The following is an 18,532-nucleotide window of genomic DNA, read 5'->3' on the forward strand; positions in this document are numbered from 1 at the left end:
ATTTGAGCGTAGTATCAATTTTGCGATCAGCCGGCTCCTTTAAGGTGGTAGATCCTGGAACAGGTAAAACCACCTTTTTTGAGAGTCTGGATACAGACGCGTCCACTACGGGTGGGTTATCCCATTTTTTCCTATCCTCCTCAGGGAAGGTGAAAGCAATCAGAACCCTTCTAGGGATCTGGAATTTTTTCTCCGGGTTTTACCATGCTTTCTCAAATACAGATGGAGCCATCTTTATCTTGGCTTTTAAAAGGATTATTTGAGCCAGGACAGTCAGACTTAATCCCCTGATGTATTGTTCTGTCTGTATTGTATTGCAGCTGAGAACAATAGATGAAGGGCTTATGCTAATAAACCATGGGGTGCTTAGGCGCAGCAGAGAAGTCAAGATAAATGTGGCTCCATCTGTATAGCATTTAATTTTTTGGACGCAGGGAAGAATATCGAGGCTTTCTTATTGTCAGTGAAGTAAGCCTCCTCAAACTGCTCAGGTGTTTTGTCAGCAATATTCAACACATCTCTAATAGCCTCCATCATCAACTGAACCCCTTTTGCAAGAGATGCGGCCCCCCTCAGCACATCCCCCATCACCGTCTGCCATGTCAGAATTGGTATCCGGGTTATCTTGCATAATCTGGGCAAGAGCACGTTTGTGGGACCCTACAGTGGAGGACCCTGAGGTAACAGAACCGGACCAAAATGCCATAGAGTTCTGTAAAACCTGAGTTGCAGATTCATTCAGCGCAACCCTAGTAGAAATTTGAGAAAGCATAGATTTGATAGAGGATAACCATTCAGGCTCCCTTGCTGGTATCTACGCTAAAACAGTGCAATCCTGATTACATGGAATGGGATCATCCTGAGGGGACATATCCTCTGCAGCATATGACACAGAGTCCCTGGACATAGCTTAATGGAGAACACAGACACTACACACACACACACACACACACACACACACACACACACACACACACACACACACACACGGGAGGACAGAGAGCGTTTCACCACCAAGAATGGCAAGAGAGAGACAGAGATTGGAGCCAACCCACACACTGCGCTTTCAAGGTATAGGGAGACTGTGCACTTAACAGGTTATACAGTTTGTACACAGCCTCCCCCCCTTCTACAACCCCCTGGTACCGTAAGAGATAGCTGGAGTTGAATTGGAGGGACAGCTCTCACTAACAGCGCTCCTGCAGGCAGGAAAATGGCGCTGAACGCTGCTGGGTCTGCTCTGAGAAGCTCCGCCCCTTAATGGCGCGGTCTTCCCGCTCTTCTGGAGATTATACTGGCCTGAGGAATTAAACTGGCAGCGATTCTGGGACCCTGATAGGCTTGGAGGTCAGTGTAGGGTGTAGGCGCTGGCTCAGAGTGCCCCTCACAGCGCCACAATATGTACCGCTGTGCCCCGGAGCGCAGTTAGTACTGCGCTCCATACCCTGTTGCCGCCATCTTCACATCGGCTCCCCGCTTGCCAGGGGGGCCGGTGACTAACTCGCCACTGATCTTCTGGCTCTGTAAGGGGGTGGCGGTATGCTGCCAGGGGGGAGCGAACCCCTGTGGCGGGGAACGTTTGATCCCCTCAGGAGCTCAGTGTCCTGCCAGCGGAGATAGTGGCTCAGACCCCGCAGGGCGGACACTACTCCCCACCTTAGTCCCAGGTAGCAGGGAGGCTGTTACCAGCAGCCTCCCTGTAAAATAATAAACTCTAAAAAACAACTATACTAGAGAAACTCTGGAGAGCTCTCCTAGCTGCGACTGGCTCCCCTGGGCACATTTTCCAAACAGAGTCTGGTAGAAGGGGCATAGAGTCAGCCCACACTCTGAAACTCTTAAAGTGCCAATGGCTCCTAGTGGACCAGTCTATACCCCATGGAACTAATGTGGACCCCAGCATCCTCTAGAACGTAAGAGAAACTGAGGGTTTTCTCCGGTGACCAGAGGGTTGATGGGAGGGGTCAGAGGGGGATGAGTTAGTTCTTTTGATAGGTCTGTGCCAAACTCCATACACTCGCAGGGTCCCCCAGATGGATTGATGATAAAACCTACTTATCAGGCTACAATGTCCCAAACGGATCAAATCAATGCTTCCTGTGAGAGTGGCATAAGGGGTATATTCAATTCCTGTCGGAAACTGCCGTCTTGTCGGAAAGACGACACTTTCCAACTGTTTTAGGTCGGAAGGGGTTCTGACCTATTCAATGCCGGCTCTTTTTTTCCCGACAAGTCAGGAATTCCCGACATGTCGGAATCCACGTATCTTGTCAGAAGCGCTGCCAAACTCGACAGGTTTTAGCCCCGTTTCCGACAATGTCAATCAGACTTTTAGAAAAGTCGGGTTGCCATTGTCGGAACGACCAAAACCTGTCGAGTTTGGCCGAGGCATTGAACACTGACTTGTCGGATCCTTTCTGTCGGAAAGGATCCGACAGGAATTGAATATACCCCTTAGCCTATCTGCACACACTGGGTGGCTTTACTTTTGGGGAAAATCAATTGCCATTCAAAAACACCCCACCAAATGCTCTTACTATAATCTTTACCACCCTCCTTCAAGTGCAAAGCAGTGATTACGACCCATACTGTGCCTTTATCCCCACTAAGACACTAAACCCAAAGTAATGAAACTTAAATATTTGCCCACAGCTAGCAGATTGTGCAGCTAAAATAAATTACATTCTTCAGTGGAGGAAACAAAGACCTAAGGATGTATAGTTTACAGCAGTGGTTCTCAACTTCGGTCCTCAAGTACCCCCAATGGTTTGTGTTTTCCAGGTCACCTAGCAGTTGAACATGTTTATTCATTACTCACCGACCCATTATAAAAGACCCACAGGTGGAGCAAATTATTTCACTTGCAATCCTGTGAGGAGACCTGGAAAACATGAACTGTTGGGGGTACTTGAGGACCGAGGTTAAGAACCACTGGTCTACAGTTATCACCTTGTGGACACCCTGGTGGAAGTTAAGATACTGTATTTATATGAATAGAGACCGCAATTAAAACAGTCTGAGGTCTAAACAGCGCATACAAAAGGTGTGGCCAGAGCCAATTATTATAAATTTAATATACAAACAAAATCAGACACAAGCTCATATTTAGATCTTAATCATTGTTTAAAAAGTATTTATTTTGTGCCCAATACAGAATGTTAATGCTCAGGGAATTTTTAGGTTAATAAACTGGTATGTAAATAATCAACCCCATTTTCAAAAAGCATAGCATTATGAGTATTAAAATGTGATTTCAATAAAGTTTAGTACAGTTCATTAACCTACACCCTAAAAAGGCACACAGTTGTGTTGCAGACATACACAATGCTGGCGTTTGGAAAGCTTTTGCCCAATATGCCCTCATCTCAGTGTTTCAGAAGGAACAAGTCCAGTGATTAGCTCTTTATTCACATTATTAATCTGTCTCCAAAACTGGCTAAAATTCTTTTATTTGCCATTTTATTTACAGCTACAAAGACAAGTCTAAATACAGCACAAACCAATATATACATATTTTAACAATACATTTGTAACATTCCATTACCAAGGCGCTGACTAGAAGAAATAGGTGTTTTCACTGTAAGGATAGTTGGGCCTGTGACATTTCAAGTAAAGGATGCTGTTAAATGAAATTGCATAATATGGGCAGGAGTAATAAGAATAATAATTCTGGGAATTTATGTATTGGAGAATAAGGTTCTTCAAGATAACTACATACAGGATATGAGTATATATCCTAGGTCATGGGTCTTCAACCAGTGGCCCTTCAGCTTCTGTGAAACTACAAATCCCAGCATGCACTGCCAGTTTTGGTATTAAGGTATGCTAAAACTGAGACAGGGCAAGCTGGAGGACCGCAGGTTGAAGACCCATGTCCCAGATCCACAATCATCTGTCTAAAACGGCTCATACTGTTACGCATTTAAGGGACAATAGTTACCTATTGCTACTGGGAAGGACTCTACTCTGGCAGTCATACTGTGTGATTACTGGACCTACTGTATATAGGAAAGTGGGTACGGCCAAACTCTTTAATAAGATTTTGAAATGGGACTGCCTGGCCTATTCAGAGACTGGATCTGCAGCTATAATGAAATTACTGTTATCCAGGGATTCATATAAGACTACTATTTTATAGTGATATTACATATATGCCCTTCATTGTCTCATGGGGATTTATTATACCACTACCTGGTTAAAGCAGAAATTTTATAAGATTCATTATCATTGACCAAATGTCTTTTCAGTCTTGTTAACTAAAAATCATTTTTATGTGACTACAAATATTGCAAAAATATATAATGCATATGAAATTGGATATTTGTTCAAAATTACTTGTCCTACCAACTAAGAAGACATGTTTAAAAAAAATTAACATGGGAATTCACGGCCCCTAAATGGCTTGGTTTGGCTCCTGGTCATAAATTGAGACGCCCAAACCAATGAGGCTTACTGTCAGATGTCTACACCTCTCCAGTAATCACCTTGTCCATCTCTAAATTCAAAGAAACCATAAAACTTCCTAATTTCTGAGTTCAAACAAAATCTGTCATGCCTCAGAGAAAGTACTGGAGTATCATCACTTAAATGGTGGTCCAAGGGTTTGGATTAGAGAACACCTGAATATGGTCAAGCATTTGTGACCAAGAATAAGTTTTTATTCTAAGATTCAGTGTAGGTAATCAAATAAGTATTAAGCGAAACAGAGCTCTTCACTGTAGGGGGTGGGTATAAGAATTACAGCAAAGCTCAGTCCCAGTAACATGGGTCAGGAGGGGCTACAGTAGTGTAACCACTAAAAGCAGGATCGGAGAAAATCAAACTAGAAAAAGCAACATGGATCATGAATCTTGGCCTTCGCAAGCTTCCTAGCAAAACACTACATTACTTCCTAACACTTGCAAGTTTATAGTTTCTGTATAGTTTTTAAAAGCATTGATATCCTTGGAAATGTGCAACCGTTAAATGCACAGTTATGAATATTTGCCTTTTTCAGAAGCCTATGAAAGCATTCCTATGGACCTAACTATATAAAATACACACAGGATTATAAATTATATCATTTAGAATCTACTCTGCTAGATTTGTTGAACACATTTCAAATTTTGATGTTCGATATTAAAATGCATAGGGTGTTACAGAAAGAAATTTCCAATATTACAAAAAGAAATTCACTGGCACCTGAGCTGGGGGTCCAAGCTCTTGAGGTGGAGCATGAATTGTCAAACGAGGAGGCAGAGGATGTGGTGGTCTACGAGGTGAATGTGGGGGACGAGGTCCTGGTCTGTCAGAAGCAGACGATGGCTGTTCCCTTGCTTCTTGTGGAAGTGTGGATTCTGTAGTTCCTGCACCAGCTTCACCTATAGAAATGTATAGATCAAGAAAACTCACTTCAGCAAATTAAATATTTAAGTTCTAAAATGTACTTTCAATTGTAAAAAATACAAAAATACAAAAAGGTTCTTCCGGAATAATTGGTATATATGAAAATATACGAAAATGAGATTTACCGTAAGAACTTACCATTGTTAAATCTCTTTCTGCAAGGAACACTGGGCTCCACAAGGAATAACATCGAGGTGTAGAGTAGGATCTTGATCAGAGGCACCAACAGGCTCAAAGCTTTGACCTTCTTCCCAAGATGCATAGCGCCGCCTCCTATAACACCCCGCCTCTGTGCACAGGAGCTCAATTTTGTTAACCAGCCCAATGCAGTAGCAGGTAAAAGAGACAACAACCGTTAGTAGCCACATACACCACTCTCCCCCAACAGGAGAGGGTGTCAGCGGCTAATGCCATACCAACCCAAAGATGCAAAGTGAGTCAGGGTGGGCGCCTTATGGAGCCCAGTGTACCTCGCAGAAAGATTTAACAACGGTAAGTTCTTACCATAAATCTCGTTTTCTGCTGCGGGGTACACTGGACTCCACAAGGAATAACATCGGGGATGTCCTAAAGCAGTTCCTTATGGGAGGGGACGCACTGTAGCGGGCACAAGAACCCGGCGTCCAAAGTAAGCATCCTGGGAGGCGGAAGTATCGAAGGCATAGAACCTTATGAACGTGTTCACTGAAGACCACGTAGCCGCCTTGCACAATTGTTCAAGGGTCGCACCACGGCGGGCTGCCCAAGAAGGTCCAACAGACCGAGTAGAATGGGCTTTGATGGTAGCAGGAGCTGGAAGGCCAGCCTGTACATAAGCATGTGCAATCACCATTCTAATCCATCTGGCCAAAGTCTGCTTGTTAGCAGGTCAGCCACGTTTGTGAAAACCAAACAGTACAAAAAGAGAATCAGACTTCCTAATGGAGGCAGTTCTCTTCACATAGATACGGAGAGTCCGTACCACATCCAAAGACCGCTCTTTGGAAGACAAATCAGGAGAGGCAAAGGCCGGAACCACAATCTCCTGATGAAGGTGGAAAGACGACACCACCTTAGGTAAATACCCGGGACGTGTTCTAAGAACCGCCCGATCACGGTGAAAAATCAGATATGGTGACCTACAAGACAAGGCACCCAAATCAGACACCCATCTAGCAGAGGCAATAGCCAGCAGAAATACCTTAAGAGAAAGCCACTTAAGGTCTGCAGATTCAAGAGGCTCAAACGGAGACTCTTGCAACGCCTCCAGAACCACCGACAAGTCCCAAGGAGCCACCGGCGGGACATAAGGAGGTTGAATCTCTAACATACCCTGAGTGAACGTATACACATAAGGTAAGGTCGCAAATTTTCTCTGAAACCAAACCAACAAGGCAGAAATATGAACCTTGATGGAGGCCAGACGAAGGCCCAAGTACAGGCCTTGTTGTAGAAAGGCCAAAAGTTTGGCCGCACTAAACTTGTAAGCGTCATAATTGTTAGTGGTGCACCAAGCAAAGTAAGAATTCCAGACCCTATGATAAATCAGAGCAGTAGCCGGTTTCCGGGCCTTCAACATGGCTTGAATGACCGCCTCAGAAAATCTTTTGGCCCTTAAGACGGAAGCTTCAAGAGCCACGCAGTCAAAGCCAATTGGGATAAATCCTGATATACACAGGGGTCCTGAACGAGGAGATCTGGGTGCTGCGGTAGTAGAAGGGTACGCTCTATCGAGAGACCCTGAAGGTCTAAGAACCAATGCCGTCTGCGCCACGCTGGAGCGATCAGAAGTAGGATTCCTCCTTCTTGATTGAACTTCCTTATTACTCTGGGCAGGAGTGACACTGGAGGGAACACGTATGGCAGCCGAAAGTTCCACGGAATTGCCAGTGCGTACACGAACGCTGCTTGAGGATCCCTTGTCCTTGCTCCGAAGACCGGAACCTTGTGATTGTGTCGAGATGCCATCAGGTCCACATCTGGAAGTCCCCACTTGTCCATGAGGAGTTGAAACACTTCTGGATGGAGGCTCCACTCTCCAGCGTGTACGTCATGACAACTGAGAAAGTCTGCTTCCCAGTTTAGGACCTCCGGAATGAACACTGCCGATATGGCCGGCAGATGGCGTTCCGCCCACTGAAGAATCCATGATACTTCCCACATTGCCATGCGGCTTTGAGTGACGCCTTGATGATAGATGGTGGCGTTGTCCGACTGTACTTTAACAGGTCTGTTCTGTATTAAATGCTGGGCCAAGTTCAAGGATTTGAACGCCGCCCACAATTCCAGAGTGTTTATCAGGTGGGGGGGGAGAGACGACTCCTTGGTCCACCGACACTGTAGGGAGTGTACACCGCGCCCCCTCCCCTCGGACTGGCGTTCGTCGTCAGAAGGACCCAGTTGGAGATCCAGAAGGGACGACCCCTGCTCAATCGTTGGTCCTGAAGCCACCAGCTCAGTGACAAACGGACCTCCGGAGACAATGAGATCATCTGAGACCTGATCCGGTGAGGCAGGCCGTCCCACTTGGCAAGAATCAGCCTCTGGAGGGCGGGAATGGAGAGTACTCCTCCATGTCGAAAGCCGACACCATGAGACCTAGCACTTGCATTGCCGAATGTATTGACACTTGCGGACGAGATCGGAAGCATCGAATCCTGTCCTGAAGCTTCAGGACTTTCTCCTGAGACAAGAATCACCGCTGGTTGTGAGTGTCCAACAACGCCCCCAGGTGCACCATGCTCTGAGCAGGGACCAGGGAGGATTTTTCCAGTTGATGAGCCACCCGTGGGCTTGCAGAAACTGGATAGTCAGATCCAGATGAGTAGGAGAATCTCTGGGGAATTTGCCAGGATCAACAAGTCGTCCAAGTACGGTAGGATCCTGAACCCTTGACGGCGGAGTACAATCGTCATTACCGCAATGACCTTGGTGAAGACTTGCGGAGCCGTGGTCAAACCAAAAGGTAACGCCCGAAATTGGTAATGGAGGTTGCCAACCGCAAACCTCAGGTACTGCTGATGCGACACTGCAATGGGAATATGCAGGTAAGCATCCTGTATGTCCAGTGAGACCACATAGTCCCCAGGCTCCAAGGCCAGAACAACAGAGCAAAGAGTTTCCATACGAAACTTGGAGACCTTCACAAATTTGTTCAAGGACTTGAGGTTGAGAATGGGCCGGGAAGACCCATTTGGTTTCGGGACTAGGAACAGCGGTGAATAGTACCCCTTGCCTCTCTGAGCCAAAGGCACCTGTACTACCACTCCTGTGTCCGGGAGGGACTGTATCACCGAATTTAGAGTCTTTGCCTTCACCTGATCCGAAGGGACGTCTGTCAGGCAAAAATCGATGAGGGGGACGATTCTTGCCGTTTTGGGTACGCCTGACCCTTTGCTTTCCCTGAAGGACGAAAGGAGCGAAAGGAAGTACTCTTAGCCTTCGGCACCGAAGGAGCAGTACTGGGAAGACATGCTGTTTTAGCAGAGGCTAAGTCAGCCACTATCTTGTTGAGGTCTTCTCCGAAAAGAATGGCTCCTTTGAAGGGGAGTATCTCCAGGGTTTTCTTAGAGTCCATATCCACAGATCATGACCGTAACCAGAGATTTCGGCGAGCCAAAATGGACGTAGTAGAAGCCTTTGTCGCCCGAATACTGGCATCAGAAGACGCCTCTTTAATGTAATGAGACGCTGTAACAATATACGACAGGCATTGTCTAGCATGATCAGAAGCATTGGAAGGCAACTCCGCCTCCAGCTCCTGAGCCCACGCTTCCACAGCTTCTGCAGCCCATGTCGCTGCAATAGTGGGCCAATGCACCGCACCGTTTACGGTGTAGATTATCTTTAAACAACCCTACAAACACTTGTCCGTCAGCTCTCTCAAGGACGTGACGGTAGTTACAGGCAGAGCTGAGGATACTACCAGCCGCGCCACTTGCGAATCCACTGGCGGGGGTGTTTCCCAATATTTACTAAGCTCCGCAGCAGAGTAAGGTAAAACTTGTTTAACCACCTTCTAACGTATAAACCTGTCCGGTTTCTTAGGGGCAGCGTCAGGCTCCGGTTCATAATCAACCTGAAGAATGAGCCTGATCGCCTCTAACAAGTGAGGAACATCCACCTGCAAAACAACTTCCCCATTAGAAGCACCAGGATCAGAATCTGTGGGGTCCGTATAAACGCCATCCTCATCAGATGAGGTGTCTGGGACGTTGGTGGAGGTAGTAATTACCCGCTTAGAGGACCCCTTGGTCTTAGGCGGGTGAGGGTTAGACTTTTGATCAGTCAGTGATTGGTTCAATTGCTGTAACTGATTGGACAGTTGATATGCCCACGGCAGGTTAACCGCGGGGACCATAAGCAGTTGTACCGGCACAGGAGGTCCCATAGGGGGAGTTAGTCTAGTTACCAGCGTATTCAATAGCGTGGAGAAAGTAGCCCAAGGTGGGTCAGTTTGCATCCCCATTGCTACAGCCCCACTGGGGGGTAAGGAACCCCCAGAACCTGAACCCTCAGCTGCTATGTTATCCCTAAATGTGTCTGCAGCGTCAACACTAAGCAATGTGGGATCAGCCCCAGCTCCGTTGCCCTTTGTAGCTGACATAAGCAAAAGCTCAATGCAAGGCAACACAGTACAATATTAGCAGCACAATACCTGACAAGAACCCCCTGTGCAGTGTATCAGCACAAACAGGGAATTCAAGAGGTAAATGGTGACTAAAAATCACAGAAAAAAATACACACTGAGTATATCCTGTGAACTGCCTATATTGTGATAAACCTGACACACTTAGCCTCCTCAGGTTATAGAATATAGGGATAGCAATCTGAGTGAGATACACGAAATGGAGGTCACACAGCAGCTATATGCATACAAACAGTCACAGTTTGTACAATGCAGATATTATGACATGCAATAAAACTGCACTGGACTAGCAATACAGAGTAGTACTATGTATAGCTATACACTTAATAGATATAACAATGCACAGTAAAGACTGGATGTATACCTCACAGGGTACTTGTACTAAATAACCCTGACTAAATGCACTCTCTTAACCAACACTGTCAGCAGACATGTAGAATACTCAAGTGTTCTGTAAAATGCACAGCGCTGACATGCAGGCGGCTTTACAGAGGAGGATTTGCCCAAACAGTCCCAGGATCAGCTCAGCTTGCTATGATGGCGCCCAAACGCTGACAGGGAGTGAGGGAGAGAGAGATGCAGCTCCAGGGGGGGAACATTTACTCTAAATGGTGCCCTGGGGCTGGGGGAGGGGCTACAGGTCAAAGCCTTATCCCCCTGCTGGACTTCACCACCGGGTACTGGGGGCTTAATAAAACAGTTTTATGAGAGAAAACAGACCTGTGCCCATGCCCTGGTGGTCTAGTGGGGTCCCTGTACTACCACAGTGTCCACGCCAGCGCGCACGGCCCGCCCTCCAAAGGCCGTGCGGGATCGCGATTTACAGCAGATCTCGTCGAGGGGACCCCTTACCTCCTCCCTGAGTGCGGCCACACGATCCGGAAGAACAGCGGTTGTGTGTGACTAACTTGGAAGAAAACCGGAGCCTACGCTGTAGGTACCTGCCAACCAGTGGGAGTGTTCAGCGCCGCTGGAGGAGGTGATGGAGCTGCAGCAGGAGATGTCTGACTGACATCTAACACAGTCAGTCTCTCTGCTGCAGCCCTTGAAGTCTTCAATATTCTTTAAAAGCTTCTCTCAGGGCTGCTGGAGCAGCCCCCCTGTTGCATGCCTGCTTACTGCATGGCACCAACTACAAAACTGAGCTCTTGTGCACGGAGGCGGGGTGATATAGGAGGCGGCGCTATGCATCTTGGGAAGAAGGTCAAAGCTTTGAGTCTGTTGGTGCCTCGGATCAAGATCCTACTCTACACACCGATGTTATTCCTTGTGGAGCCCAGTGTACCCCAAAGCAGAAATATGAAGTATATACGAAATATGAGGCAAAATTAGTCCTAAAAGAAAACTGCATAGGAGACCACCAAAATGATTCAACTATGGTAAGTTTTTACCATAAATCTAATTTTCTGCTGAGAGGTACACTGGGCTCCACAAGGATTAACATCAGGGATGTCCTAAAGCAGTTACTTATGGGAAGGGACGCACTGTAGCGGGCACAAGAACCCAGCGTCCAAAGGAAGCATCCTGGGAAGCGGCGGTATCAAAGGCACAGAACCTTATGAACGTGTTGCCGGAGGACCACGTTGCCGCCTTGCACAGTTGTTCAAGGGTCGCACCCCGATGGGCCGCCCAAGAAGGTCCAACCGACCGAGTAGAATGGGCTTAATGGTAGCAGGAACCGGACGACCAGCCTGTACATAAGCATGTGCAATCACCATTCTAAACCATCTGGCCAAAGTCTGTTTGGAAGCAGGCCAGCCACGTTTGTGAAAACCAAACAATACAAAAAGAGAATCAGAGTTCCTAATGGAGGAAGTTCTCTTCACATAGATACGGAGAACCCGTACCACATCCAAAGACCGTTCTTTGGGAGACAACCCAGAAGAATTAAAGGCTTGAACCACAATCTCCTGGTTAAAGGTTATTTACCTTGGGTAAATAACCTGGCCACGTTCTAAGAACTGCCTGGTCACGATGAAAAATCAAATGGGGGACTTACAGGATAAGGCACCCAAGTCCGAGACCCTTCCCGCTGAAGCAATAGCCCGCAGTAATAACACCTTAAGGCAGAGCCACTTAAGGACAGCAGAGGCAAGAGGTTCAAATGGAGACTCTTGCAAGGCCTCCGGTACCACCGACAAATCCCAGTGGGCCACAGGGGGTACATAAGAAGGCTGAATCCACAATATGGCCTGAGTGAATGTATGAACATCGGGTAGGGCAGCAATCATCCTCTGAAACCAAACCAACAAGGCAGAAATATGAACCTTGAGGGAGGGCAGACGAAGGCCTAAGTCCAGGCCCTGTAAGCATTCCAGACCCTATGGTAAATCCGAGCCGAAGCCGGCTTACGGGCCTTCAACATAGTTTGAATGACCACCTCAGAAAAACCCTTGGCCCTCAGGACGGAAGCTTCAAGAGCCATGCCGTCAAAGCCAGACGGGCCAAGTCCTGGTAAACACAAGGGCCCTGAACAAGGAGATCTGGTCGTTGTGGAAGTAGAAGTGGACGATCCAACGAGAGGCCCTGTAGCTCGGAGAACCAGTGCCGCCTAGGCCACGCTGGAGCGACCAGAAGTAGGTTTCCTTCTTCTTGCTTGTACTTCCGTATTACTCTGGGCAGGAGTGACACCGGAGGGAACACATACGGCAGCAGATAGTTCCATGGGATTGACAGAGCATCCACTACCACTGCTTGAGGATCCCTTGTCCTTGCTCCGAAGACCGGAACCTTGTGATTGTGTCGAGACGCCATCAGGTCTACATCTGGAAGGCCCCACTTGTCCACGAGAAGTTGAAACACCTCTGGATGGAGGCTCCATTCTCTGGCGTGTACGTCCTGACGACTGAGAAAGTCTGCTTCCCAGATTAGGACACCCCGGAATGAACACTGCGGATATGGCCGGCAGATGGCATTCTGCTCACTGAAGAATCAGTGATACTTCCCTCTTTGCCATGCGGCCTCGAGTACCGCCTTGATGACTGATGTACGCCACCATGGTGGCGTTGTACGAAAGTACTTGAACAGGTCTGTTCTGTATTAGATGCTGGGCCACTGTCAACGCATTGAACACTGCCCGCAGTTCCAGAATATTTATTGGGAGCATAGACGACTCCTTGGTCCACCGACCATGAAGAGTGTTGTTCCAACATCGCGCCCCAACCTCTCAGACTGGCATCCATGGTCAGCAGGACCCAGTTGGATATCCAGAAGGGACGGCCCCTGCTCAATCGTTGGTCCTGAAGCCACCAGCTCAGTGACAGGCGGACCTCCGGAGAAAAGAAGATCATGTGAGATCTGATCCGGTGAGGCAGGCCGTCCCACTTGGTCAGAATTAATTTCTGCAGAGGGCGAGAATGGAATTGATCGTACTCCACCATGTCGAAAGCAGACACCATGAGACCTAGCACTTGCATTGCCGAATGCATCAACACTTGCGGACAAGATAGGAAGCATTGTATACTGTCCTGAAGCTTCAGGACTTTCTCCTGAGACAAAAACAACTGTTGGTTGTGAGTGTCCAATAACGCACTCAGGTATACCATGCTCCGAGCAGGAACCAGGGGGGATTTCATCCAGTTGATTGGCCACCCGTGGGCTTTCATGAACTGGACCGTCAGATCTAGATGACACAGGAGAAGTTCTGGGGAATTTGCCAGGATCAACAAATCGTCCGAGTACGGTAGGATCCTGACCCCTTGACGGCGGAGTGTAGCCGTCATGACCGCCATTACTTTGGTGAAAACTCGGGAAGCTGTTGTCAAACCAAAGGTAACGCCCAAAATTGGTAATGTAGGTTGCCCACCGCAAACCTCAGGTACTGCTGATGAGACACTGCAATAGGAATATGCAGGTAGGCATACTGTATGTCCAGGGAGACCATATAGTCGCCAGGCTCCAAGGCCAGAACAATAGAGCGCAGAGTTTCCATACGAAATTTGGAGACCCACACATACTTGTTCAAGGACTTCAGATTAAGAATGGGCCGCGAGGACCCGTTCGGTTTCGGGACTAGAAACAGCGGTGAATAGTACCCCTTGCCTCTATGAATCAGAGGCACCTGTACTACCACTCCTGTGGTAAGGAGGGAATGTACCACCGAAAGCAGTGTGTTTGCCTTTGCCAGGTCCAGAGTAACATCTCACAGGCAAAATCGATGAGGGGGATGATTCCTGAAAGGTACGGCGTAACCTCGAGCGACGACTTCCCTTGCCCAGGCATCAGAAGTGGTCTGCAATCATTCCTGGGCAAAACCTAGAAGTCGGCCCCCCACCCTGGGATCCCCAAGAGGGAGGCCCGCCCTGTCATGCGACAGGCTTGTCAGGCAGCCCAGGCCCGCTTCGGTCTGGGCTCTGCAGGTCTGGAAGCACGGATTTGCTTGGGTACGCCTGACCTTTTGCTTTTCCTGGAGGACGAAAGGGCAGAGGGAAAGCACTTTTAGCCTTTTGTGTGGAAGGAGCTGTACTAGGTAGTCAAGCTGTTTCAGCAGTAGCCAGATCAGCCACAATCTTATTGAGGTCGTCTCCAAAGAGAATGTCTCCCGTGAAAGGAAGCACCTCCAGGGTTTTCTTGGAACCCTTATCCACGACCAGGATCTCAACCAAAGGATATGTCTGGCCAGACTGACGTAATAGTAGCTTGGCCGCCAGCACCCCGGCATCGGAGTCTTAAGGTCCAGGGAAGCCGTGGCTATATACGAGAGACATTGTCGAGCATGCTCAGATGCGTCGGAAGGCCGCTCCGCCTCTAACTTCTGAGCTCATACCTCAACAGCTTCAGCAGCACAAGTTGCTGCAATGGTTGGCCTATGCACAGCCCCCTGTAGGGTGTAAATTGCTTTCAAACAACCCTCCACACGTCTATCCGTCAGTTCCTTCAGAGAGGTGACGGTAGTAACTGGTAGAGCAGAGGAAACTACCATACTAGCCACGTGAGAATCTACAGGGGGAGGAGTTTCCCACTTTTTACATAGCTCTGCAGAGAGAGGATAGCGAACAGTCTCTTATGCGGTGTGGATTCCATTCCCGGATTATTCCATGAGTCCTGACGTATGTCAGCCAGGAGTTGAGAATGAGGTAAAACTTGTTTAACCACCTTCTTACGTTTAAACCTATCCGGCTTTTTAGAGACAGCCTCAGGCTCAGGAACATCAGACACCTGAGGAATGAGCCTAAATGCTTCAATCAAATCCAGGACATCCACCAGTGATTTCCCTTCCCCATCAGAAACATCTGTGTCAGTGTCTGTGGGATCAGTATATGTACCATACTCCTCAGAGGAAGTGTCTGGGATAGCAGTGGATTGGGAGGAGGTAATGGCCTGTTTAGAAGACGACTTAGTCTTAGGCGGGCGAGAGTGACACTTAGATTTAATCATGGATCGGTTCAAATGCTGTAACCGAGTGGAAAGCTGATCTGCCCATGGCAGGTTCACTGCAGGGACCATAAACTGCTGCAGTGGCACAGGTGGTCCCACAGGGGGCTTCAATTTAGTCACAAGCATGCTTAGCAATGTGGAGAATGTAGCCCAAGGCGGATCCTGTGATGCCACAAGCGCTACTGAGCCACTGGGGGGGTAATGAACCCCCTGTACCTGAACTCTCAGCTGCTAAATTATCCTCCATTGCGTCAGCGGCCTAGCTACCACGCAGTGGGGGAGAGGGCCCAACATCGTTGCCACGTGTAGCAGACATAACTATGTGCACAGTAATGGGCAACTCGGTACAAGGTGTAGCAGCACTATACCTAGCAAGAACTCTCAGACGGCACAGACCTGAGGTTCAATAGATATAGAATATATGGTGACTATAAATCACAAGCAAAAATATCCCGACAGTATATCTTGTGATACAATCCTACATTGAAAATAGAAAAACCTGAAACACTTGGCCCCCTCAGGTATAGCAATATAGGAATAGCACGCGGAGTGAAATACCCTGCAATAAGGCAACCTCGCAGCGGCCACACACACACACACACACACACACACACACACACACACACACACACACATATATATAGTCACAAGTGTACCATGCAGAAATTATGTACCATAAACTGCACTGGACTAGCAATACAAAGTAATACTCAGTGTGGTTATATGTAATAACTATAGATATAACAAACACAGTCAGCACTGGATGTATATCACAGGGTGTTTGTACCACACAACCCTGAAAGTATGCACTCTCTTAACTAACACAGTCCCAGTGACAGGTAGAATACTCAAGTGTCCTGTAGGAAGCACAGCACTGGCAGTCAGGTGGTTCCACAGAGGAGGATTTGCCCCAGCAATCCCAGGAACAGCAAGGCTCCATCTGTAATGGCTACTGACCGGGAGTGAGGGAGAAGGAAGCAGCTCCAGGGCGGGAACACATTGCATAAATGGCACCCTGGGGCTGGGGGGGAGGGGCCTCAGGTCCGGCCTGATCCCCCTGAAGGCATCCCCACCAGGCGTGCGGGCAGTAAAGAAAAGTGTGTGGGGATGGGGGGGGGGGGAAATGGTACAACGTCCCCCCTGACCTGTGCCCATAAAGTATAACCCTGGTGGCTAGTGGAACATCAGCCCAGTAATCCGTGTGCGCGCGGCCCGCCTCCAACGGCCGCGCTGGATCGCGGTGTAAAGTGCAGCATAGAAGCTCTTACCTCCCCCTTGTCAGCGGCCTCGCGATCCAGGAGATGGCGGCGTGTGTGACTCACGTGAAGAGAAGAAGCTGGCGTCTCTACTGCAGTGACCCAGCAACCGCGGCGCGGGAGTATACAGCGCCGCTGGGGGTGACGGAGCTGCAGCAGAGACGTCCATCAGACATAGCCTGCTGCAGCCCTTGTAGATTCTTCTTCTTTTCTGTCAAATTTAAAGCTAAGAATAGGCTGAGGCAGCCCCCTGTTAAGTAACCTGCGACTGCAGTCAATAACTACAAAACTGAGCTCCTGTGCACGGAGGTGGGGTGATATAGGAGGCGGCGTTATGCATCTTGGGAAGAAGGTCAAAGCTTTGAGCCTGTTGGTGCCTCGGATGAAGATCCTACTCTACACCCCTGATGTTAATCCTTGTGGAGCCCAGTGTACGCAGCAGCAGAAATAGTCTTTTTTCAACCTTAGATACTATGTTAATATGAACGTCACTAGAAATATTTTCATACTGCTATAGAAGAAGAATCACATACGAAACAGCGTCAAAACTGATAATTAGATATTGTAAATGCTAATAGTTCTTAAACGGCATTCAGGCCCGGCCTTACCCATACGCGTAGAGCGCAGCACCGATGAGGGCGCCGCTGAAGTCCGTGACTGTGAAGTCCGCCAACCTGTTTGGGGCCCCATCTCCTGAGTTGTGCTGCTTCCCCCCACAGCTGCAAGCATATGATAAGTCACACTGGCTCATTGTATGCTGCTGCGCTGACCGCAGCCAGCAGCCGCTGCCTGAATACGTCACACTGATGTTGACAGTCCGAGCCCGGCCGGAGGGGGCAGGAGGGGCCACTTTCTCTTCTCGCCCCCTCTCCTCTCAGCTCCTCCTTCAAAGTGACACAGAATAGATTAAAGAGTCTGTGCCTGGCTAGAGGGGGTGGATGGGCCGCAGCAGGGCTCTTCCATCTTCTCCCCTTTACACTTTTTCTTGGGTTCAAACGCCAAAATCCTCTCTCACTTTAATGCTCTGCTTGGGCGCCGGGGATCACTTCTAGGCCCAGGTAAGAACATTGAAATACGGTATATTTTTCACCAACTGCATGTCACCCTCTCTCTGTCACCCCACTGCTGTCACTTCCCTGTCATCCACTCCCTATCGTCACCAAATACTGTCGCACTCTCCCTGATGTCAACTACTGCTGTCTCCCTCACCCTGTCACCCACTCATGTTAACCACTCCCTGGCATCACCCACTACAGTCATTCTCTTTTTCACCCACTGCTGTCACCAGGGCCAGGTACACAGTTGCATAGAGCACCACCACTGCTTTCACCAACCCTGGACTGCTAACTGACCGCTGCCGCCTCCCAAGATGAGACAGCCCGTGGGGTGAGGTGAGTGGGGAGGGAAAACCGTGGGACAGGGTTGCATGCTGCAGATGCCATATTGCTGCAAGGCAAGCACATTGCCCTCCTGCTGCTTAGAGCAGAGACCACCAGCATTGCCTAGTTTGCCACTTACTGTTGGCTTCTGCCACCGGTTCCCACTATAACAGTATCTCCCTGTCACCCCTGCCGCCCCAATCACCTACTATCTCCTGTCACCCTAGCCTTCCCAGTTACCATTTCCCTGTCGTCCTCTATCTCTCTGTACCCTTGGGAGTACACCCACATCCCTTTTTGCTAAGGCGTACGCGGTCCCTTTATAAAGTTTATCACATGAAGTAGCGCCAAACTCTAGATTCGCTTACGAAAAAAATTGAGCACGGGCCGGACCTGACTGCATTACAACATACTTTTAATAAGTTCTTTACACTTATATATTATCATGAATTAAGCAATATCAAGTATATTTCTGAACAAGGTTAGCCTGCGTATGTTCTTAGAGATAT

At 48.4% G+C, this 18,532-nt stretch overlaps 1 protein-coding gene across 1 annotated transcript in view; it reads right to left on the reverse strand.

Moving 5' to 3' along the window:
• The window catches only part of TPR (translocated promoter region, nuclear basket protein), a 605,901-nt gene that overhangs the window by 86,967 nt on the left and 500,402 nt on the right, over positions 1 to 18,532 (reverse strand). The window contains exon 43 of the mRNA XM_063940231.1: positions 5,182 to 5,360. Coding sequence (XP_063796301.1) covers positions 5,182 to 5,360 — 179 coding nt within the window. The remainder of the gene's footprint in view (positions 1 to 5,181; positions 5,361 to 18,532) is intronic.

Source organism: Pseudophryne corroboree, chromosome 9 (genome assembly GCF_028390025.1).
Source record: "Pseudophryne corroboree isolate aPseCor3 chromosome 9, aPseCor3.hap2, whole genome shotgun sequence".
In the NCBI taxonomy this organism is placed as follows: Eukaryota; Metazoa; Chordata; class Amphibia; order Anura; family Myobatrachidae; genus Pseudophryne; species Pseudophryne corroboree.